Consider the following 7879-nt stretch of genomic DNA (forward strand, 5'->3'; position numbering starts at 1 on the left):
CTGTGCAGAAGGGGCAGGACACACACGCGACAGTTTGACGCCTGTGCGCGCTGTAAAGTGGATAGGTTTTCTTCCTCCGATTCAACTGATATCCATCCCTTTTCTCCCATGCGCGCCTCTCTTTCTCTCTAAACACACACACACACACACACACACACACACACACACACACACACACACAGAGAGAGAGAGAGAGAGAGAGAGAGAGAAAATGTCTGCCTGTGTTTTTTCTTTATCCAAGTGCGCGCGTGCGCGCGTGCGTGCAGAGTGTGTGTGTGTGTGTGTGTGTGTGTGTGTGTGTGTGTGTGAGTGTGTGCGTGTGTGTGTGTGTGTGTGCAAGCCGAGCGCGAGTGCCTGTGTCCAGGCAAAAAGAGACTGAAGGGAGAGAGAGAGAGGTAGGCAGGCAGGCATAGACAGACAGACAGACAGACAGACAGAGAGAAGCAGGCAGAAGTATAGCGAAAGACAGGCACAAAAGAGACTGTGCAGAAGGGGCAGGACACACACGCGACAGTTTGACGCCTGTGCGCGCTGTAAAGTGGATAGGTTTTCTTCCTCCGATTCAACTGATATCCATCCCTTTTCTCCCATGCGCGCCTCTCTCTCTCTCTAAACACACACACACACACACACACAGAGAGAGAGAGAGAGAGAGACAAAATGTCTGCCTGTGTTTTTTCTTTATCCAAGTGCGCGCGTGCGCGTGTGCGTGCAGAGTGTGTGTGTGTGTGTGTGTGTGTGTGTGTGTGTGTGTGTGTGTGTGTGCAAGCCGAGCGCGAGTGCCTGTGTCCAGTCAAAAACACTTGAAACGTGAGATACCTTCCTTCTTTGTCCCTTTCTTAACAAAAAACAACAACAACAATACTTCAGTAATCAATTTCATTTTTGTGTTCTGAGCCAGCGAGACCTCTCTCTCTCTCTCTCTCTCTCTCTCTCTCGTGCATGCGTGTGGGAGGAAATGGTGGGGATGGGGGGGTTGGGGGGCATGTTAAGAAAAGATGGGTTTTTAGTGAAGAGCAAAAGGCACACACACAAACGTGTGTGTGTGTGTGTGTGTGTGTGTGTGTGTGTGTGTACGTACGTGTGTGTGTGTGTGTGTGTGTGCGTGCGCGCTTGTTTGCGTGTATGCGCACGCGTGCGTGTGTGTTTTTGTGTGCGTGAGTACAAAACAAAACATTTTTTTTAAACACCAGTAAACAAACAAAACAAAAGACAATGTGAAACCGACGACCAAATCGGATATCCTAGAATTGCTGTACCGTGTCCATACTGAGGCATTAGTTCAAGCATATGCAAGGAGGATATGTGATACGTATTATTTGTCTGTTCACACACTGCAGTTTTACCTTGACAGGGAATGAGGGATAGACAAATACGTATTGTGTATTTTGCTCAACCACTACAGTAAATGAGAGGCCGGATGTTCCATCGGTGTTGTTCTGTATGCACAACCACTGCAGTAAATTAAAGGGACATGCTATAGGTGTTATTTGTCTGCTCTCCCACAGCAGTTCTCAGAAAGACGATCTGTTGTTTGTTTGTTACTACAAGCCCAATAATGCACACTGCATGTCAGTGGTGCCGTGGTGTCATTGTTCCCTCCCGTCTGCCATTACACTGTGCATGTTCTCTGATGAATGCGATGGGTGTAATGGGACAGTACGACCCGTGCGACAGCACAGCACACACACACACACACACACACACACACACACACACACACACACACACAGAGTCAGCACACACACACACACACACACACACACAAGCGTGCACATACACACACACATACACAACAACAACAGCAACAACGCACGCACGCATACACACACATACATTCACACACACAAGCATGCACGCACGCAAACACACACACACACACACACACATACATACATACACACAACAACAACAAAGCACGTACTGGTTAATTATGTTCTTGTTTCCGTTACTGACTTGACCCATCGAACGCTGAATTGGATCATCGATTACTGGTTTTTTAACGTGCGTATTTGATCTTCTGCACACACACACACACACACACACGAAGCGGGTTCACAGTCACACGCACTGTACTGGTGATGCAGATCTGCACATCTGTTGACCTAGAAAACTTTCAACCTTCAACCCATCAGGCGCCGTGACCGAATTCGAACCCTGGGCCCTCACTCAGACTGAAAGTCCAACGCTCGACTCTTGTGCCCGTCATCCATCCACGCTAAACCCTTTAATGTAAAGTCCTATTAATTTTTCAACACCCTAAAATCAAGGACTGACCTATTTTACCGGCAGTTTCCGTGCAAAGATGAAATGATATTACCATTAATAGATATTGTTACCCATTTCCAATGAATTCGACTCTATTTTGAGAGCTACTTTACTCTGTTCTGATGTGGTTTCCGTCGCCTGAACTAACGCCGGTGCCGCCATTTTCGCTCCTTCCGTTTTTGGCCCCGAAACCCATGAAATAGGTCACCAAAAAACATGGCGGCTTGAGACAAGTGTCGGTTCGGGTTCATGTTATGGGTCATTTCGCGTCGTATTGTGCGCCAAATTCTTGATTAGAAGTGTCGATTACGCGCGTCATATATCATTTGTCATATGCCTCGGCACTGCAAAACACACGACGAAAACGTTCGTCTGAACAGGTCCCAGAATGTAGGACGCTGAAACAGGACATTACCAACCATTTTTGTTAAAATAATAATGATGAATTTAAGAAGAAGAAGAAGAAGAACATCATTATTATAACTATTATTATCATCATTATTAATGATGTAAAGCAGATGCCTGACCTACGCACGGACCCGTAACGGTCAGTTTTTTTTGGGGTTTTTTTTTTTTTTTTTTTTACTATCAATTCTAACATGTTTGTGAATCCGAGAAAGTTTCGTCAGCTCAGCAATCTTGAGTCACCGTACCAACCTGAAAATATGTCACATTCACGCCATGTGATGTCCAACAATGAGTCACCGAGGAGCTTGTGCAGTCGAGACATGGAGGAGGAACTGGTTGCGGCGCTTCCACAATGTAGATCTATACCAGCCGGCTTGTAATCATAGTCTTCACGGGGGGTAACCAGCTGTGTGGTACACTACTGGAACTACTATAAAATACCTTGTAGCCGCGCCCACTGACTCTCTCTTTTAACAAACTTCACCCTGAAGTTGGGGATGGGTGATTACCGGGTACATTACCCTATCGCCCGAACCCAATTCCTTTTTTAAAAATTTTTTTTAGTCCTACCATAAAGAAGTGGATGGGTGTTTAGTCCATGCACGGAAACGGTCTGTCGCCAAACTCGCGATATCACTGAGTTGTAAAACCCAATTCCGAGAATTTGATTTCAACTGTATAATATTAAATTCATGGCATACTGGTGATCGGTATTGGATATGATACTTTAACTTAATGTCCAGGAACAGACCTGATGTTCTCTGTATTTTAAAACAAAACGCCAGTTACTCAAAGAAGATGCTGTCATGGAGTGACGTCATAGTACAGACGTTCTATTCTTTGCCTCAAGATCTAGATCTGCACTGCTTTGAAAAGCAGCACAATCCCAAATAGCAAACTGGATTTTTTTCTTTTTTTCTTTTTTTTTTTCTTCTTTTTTTTTTAATAAGTGGGCTGTGGACGTTTCCAAGATAGTTTCACTCCGTGCACAGTTTTTACCCCAAAGTTTGGGATGGTGTTATATGCAAGGTACTAGAGTCAATTGTGAGGGATGTTATTGTAACAAATTTAATGACTTTAAACTTTTTGCGGACTGTCTACATGGCTTTCGAAATAAAAGATCCTGTATGACCCAACTGATTCAAGTCATGGACGACGTAACTGCACTTACTGATGACAGAAAATCAATAGATATAGTGTATTTAGACTTCCGTAAAGCTTCTGACTCAGTACCGCATAAAAGACTACTGATCAAATTGAAAAATCATGGAATTGATGGATCCCTCCTTGACTGGATTAAAGACTTCCTGACTGACCGAAGACAGAGAGTGAGAGTGGGGTCAGCATACACTTCAGACAAACCGGTTTTAAGTGGTATTCCACAGGGGAGCATTTTAGGCCCATTCCTTTTTACTATATTCATCAATGACTCACCGGACGTGATATCGAGTACATGCAAATTTTTTGCTGACGATACGAAGATTTACAGGGACTCAAACAATTACTCTGACATTCCAAAGGGACCTTGATAATGTGCAAGACTGGTCGCATAAATGGAATTTGTATTTCAATGTCCAAAAATGTAAAAGTACTGCATATAGGCAAGAAAAAACCCCAAACTGACTACACAATGAAAATGGGTGATTCAAATGAAATGATTCAAAAATGCTCAGAAGAAAAAGACCTTGGTGTTACCTTCGACTGCGATCTTAGTTTCGACCCACACATACAGAAAGCGATTAGTAAAGCTAACCAAATGACGGGGTTTATAAGACGATCTTTCTCCTTTATTGATAAAGACATGTTCCTGAAGCTATACAAAGCGCTTATCAGACCACACGTGGAGTACGGTAATGTTATCTGGTACCTATTGCTTAAAAGACAACCTTCGTCGGTAGAAAGGGTACAGAGAAGAGCGACTAAGATATTGCCAGAATGCAGAAACATGACTTATGATGAAAGACTAAGATACCTTGGGTTACCATCTCTAAAAGCCAGAAGGATGAGAGGAGACCTGATCCAAGCATACAAAATATTTCACCAAGTGGAATTGATTCGACTCTCTATTTCAGTTGAGTAAATCTGACATCACAAGAGGCAATGCAGGCAAATTGTTTGTTCCGTTTTCTAACACTAACCTGAGGAAACATTCATTTGCTATCAGAGTGGTTGGCAAATGGAATTCTCTTCCGACTAACATTAAACTTACTAGCACTCTTAACAATTTTAAGAGCCTCCTTGATGCAGATGCAAATTTTAAAGATATAGAATATGACCTTGATAACTGAGACTCTTCTCATACCAATCTATATGAAATTCTATATGTAACTGTAACACGCTGCGCTAAACACCTTAAAAAATACTGGCAAATCAATTGACGGAGCACAAGAAAGCCGCGAGGCTATATAAGCTCCTACCTACCAACCTACCTACCTACCTTCAACTACTGGGTGTTTTACAAGGTAATTTACAGTACTTCAGTAGAATTTAGGATGCTAAAGTGCGATTATACCGTACTTCAGTGGCAAAATACCACGCTGGTGGTCAGCAGTCAACACCACCACTGACCATCCTTTCACACACAGGGCTGAATTAGTCATTCACAGAACTGACCGCCACGGACTTAAAAATAGATCCGTTTACAAGTTCGTCACTGGCAGCCACAAAACGTTCCGCTGAAGTGACAATGCAGCAAAGACAAATGCCTTTCAGTGCTGGTGATCAAGTTTTTCACTGTGATGACAGTGGCCAATGTATTCTGTCAAAATATTTTTGGCTACTTGGGATGCCGATTTTTTTTTTTTTTTTTTTTTTCCCCCCGCTGTATTGTTGGATGACGGGGGAAAGTGGTGCGTTCGTGCGAACGCCGGCGCGCGCGTGTGTGTGTATGTTTGTGTCAGTGTGTGGCTCTGTGTATGCGTGTGCGTATATATATGTCTTTGTGTGTGTGTGTGTGTGTGTGTGTGTGTGTGTGTGTGTGTGTTTGTATGTATGTATGTATGTATGTATGTATATCTGTCTGTCTGTCTGTGTCTCTGAGGCCTGCAGTGAGTGTGTGTGTGTGTGTGTGTGTATCTGTCTGTCTGTCTGTCTTTGTGTCTCAGAGGCCTGCACTGAGTGTGTGTGTCTGTTTCTGTCTGTGTCAGTTCATGGTATGTATACATGTATGTATGTATGACTGAATGTGTGTGTGTGTGTGTGCGAGTGTGTGTGTGTGTGTGTGTGTGTGTGTGTGTGTGTGTGTGTGTGTGGTGATGTGTTTGTGTAAGCGTGTGTTGTGGGGTGTGTGTGTGTGTGTGTGTGTGTGTGTGTGTCACGGTGTGTGTGTGTATTCATGGCGTGGGCGTTCGCGCGCGCGCAGTCAGCAGATGAGTGGGCTAGTGTGTGTGTTAGTGTGTGTGTGTGTGTGTGTGTGTGTGTGTGTGTGTGTGTGTGTGCGTGTGTGTGTGTGTGTGCATGCACGTCAGTTTATGTGATGTGCGCTAGTGTGTCATACACGATAGCCGACACAGTGTGTAACTTACGCTACGTTGCCTGGTGCATGAAACCATTCAAGTTTGCGTGCACGTCAGATTTTTTTTTTTTTTTTTTAGCATCCATGTGTGTGTGTGTGTGTGTGTGTGTGTGTGTGTGTGTGTTTACGATGCCTCAGTGTTTGTTTAATGTGTGCACTCCTGCCGGCTTCTCTCTCCATGCATCAGTTCAAGTTATAATCTTCCTAATTCTTTTTAATATACTTTGAAAGAAAAAAGAAAAAAAAAGCTCATGCACTAAGTAAGCGCTTTCCTCTTCCGCGGCTTTGAAACAGAATGATATATAAAAATAAAAAATCTGAAAATAATCACCAACAGACTTCGGTCGCTGCCCACACTTTAGTTTTTCATTGCATGCACTATTCGCACGATCCCAACACACACACACACACACACACACACATACAGAGAGAGAGAGTCCACAAATACCGTCTCTCTCTCTCTCTCTCTCTCTCTCTCTCTCTCTCTCTCTCTCTCTCTCTTCAAGGTCTCTCTCTGTCTCTGTGGATTTGGTGATGTATGAATCGAGTCAATCAGTGTTGGCGATGCACCTCAGTGAGGCTTTTTTATTCGTGTGTTTCGTAAAAGACTGATCATTTGTGGATTGCAAGTACGGACTTCGTATATCCAAAACAGTGACAGATTTAATGTGTATACACAATAATAAATATTTTCATTTATTAATCAATCGATTAATTTATTCATTCATTTGCTTACTTACTTACTTACTTACTTACTTACTTACTTACTTATCTATATAAGCTTATTGGCACCACTGACCTGCGGCAGAATATTCTTCTTCTCGTGTCGTTGTGTCTCGGCCATTTTTAAATCCACCGACGCACTCTCAGTCAAGAAGAAGGGGGGAAAAAAGAAGTAAAAGCACTTTAGGCTAGATCTAATTCCCAGACTTCGAGGAAACGGCGAGAGAGAAAACAACAGCAACAAAAAAACACGTGGAGCAGACGTCAAGTTTACACAAGCTGTACCACCACACACAGGTTTTTGAATGGAGCTTCCGTCCCGGGATTAATGCATTGCCAGCTAGCGTGCTCTGTTTTCCCTCCCACAACAAAACCGCCGCAGCCACTTTCTCTCACAACAAAACATGGAACGTCGCAGCTTCACACGCCCACAGCCGTTTCATTGTACATCCCTGTTAACACAACGCTGGAACTGAACGGAAAGTCGTCTGCTTTGGTTTGGAGACTCAATGGTTGGAGGCCGGGGGAGGAGTTGCCTGCCCGCTTGCTTCACAGCCACTGGCGCAAGGCAGACAACTCAACTAGTAGTTGTTTGTCGCTCGTTCGTCGTAGCAGACGACGACGCTTGCCGCTTTCTGTCTCACTGAACTACATACTTACTACTGGTGTCAGTTCAGTAGTGTTCTTTTTTTCTATCTGCTGGCTTCACTTGCTTGAGTGAGTTGGGGGAAACTATACGGATTTCCCTTGTTGAGTGCGGGGAAAGAATTGAGGAGTTGTAGGCGGGGGGGAGGGGGTGGGGGGATGTGTGCGTGTGGGGGAAGGGAGGACGCTCAGTGTGTGGGGGGCATGGGGAGTGGGGGGGGGGGGGGGAGAGAAAAGGGGGAGAGATGTGGTTGGGTCAGTGGGGGAGGGGGGGGGGAGGGAGGAATATAGATTCCAATTTCTGATTTACACATGAATCAA

At 44.2% G+C, this 7879-nt stretch overlaps 1 protein-coding gene across 1 annotated transcript in view; it reads right to left on the bottom strand.

Annotated features, from left to right (window-relative positions):
• The window catches only part of LOC143301264 (DNA damage-regulated autophagy modulator protein 2-like), a 161045-nt gene extending 153509 nt beyond the window's left edge, over positions 1–7536 (bottom strand). Inside the window, exon 1 of the mRNA XM_076615417.1 lies at positions 6990–7536. Coding sequence (XP_076471532.1) covers positions 6990–7034 — 45 coding nt within the window. The 5' untranslated portion in view covers positions 7035–7536. The remainder of the gene's footprint in view (positions 1–6989) is intronic.
• Positions 7537–7879: the final 343 nt, after the last annotated feature.

This window comes from Babylonia areolata, chromosome 27 (genome assembly GCF_041734735.1).
Source record: "Babylonia areolata isolate BAREFJ2019XMU chromosome 27, ASM4173473v1, whole genome shotgun sequence".
Classification (NCBI taxonomy): domain Eukaryota; kingdom Metazoa; phylum Mollusca; class Gastropoda; order Neogastropoda; family Buccinidae; genus Babylonia; species Babylonia areolata.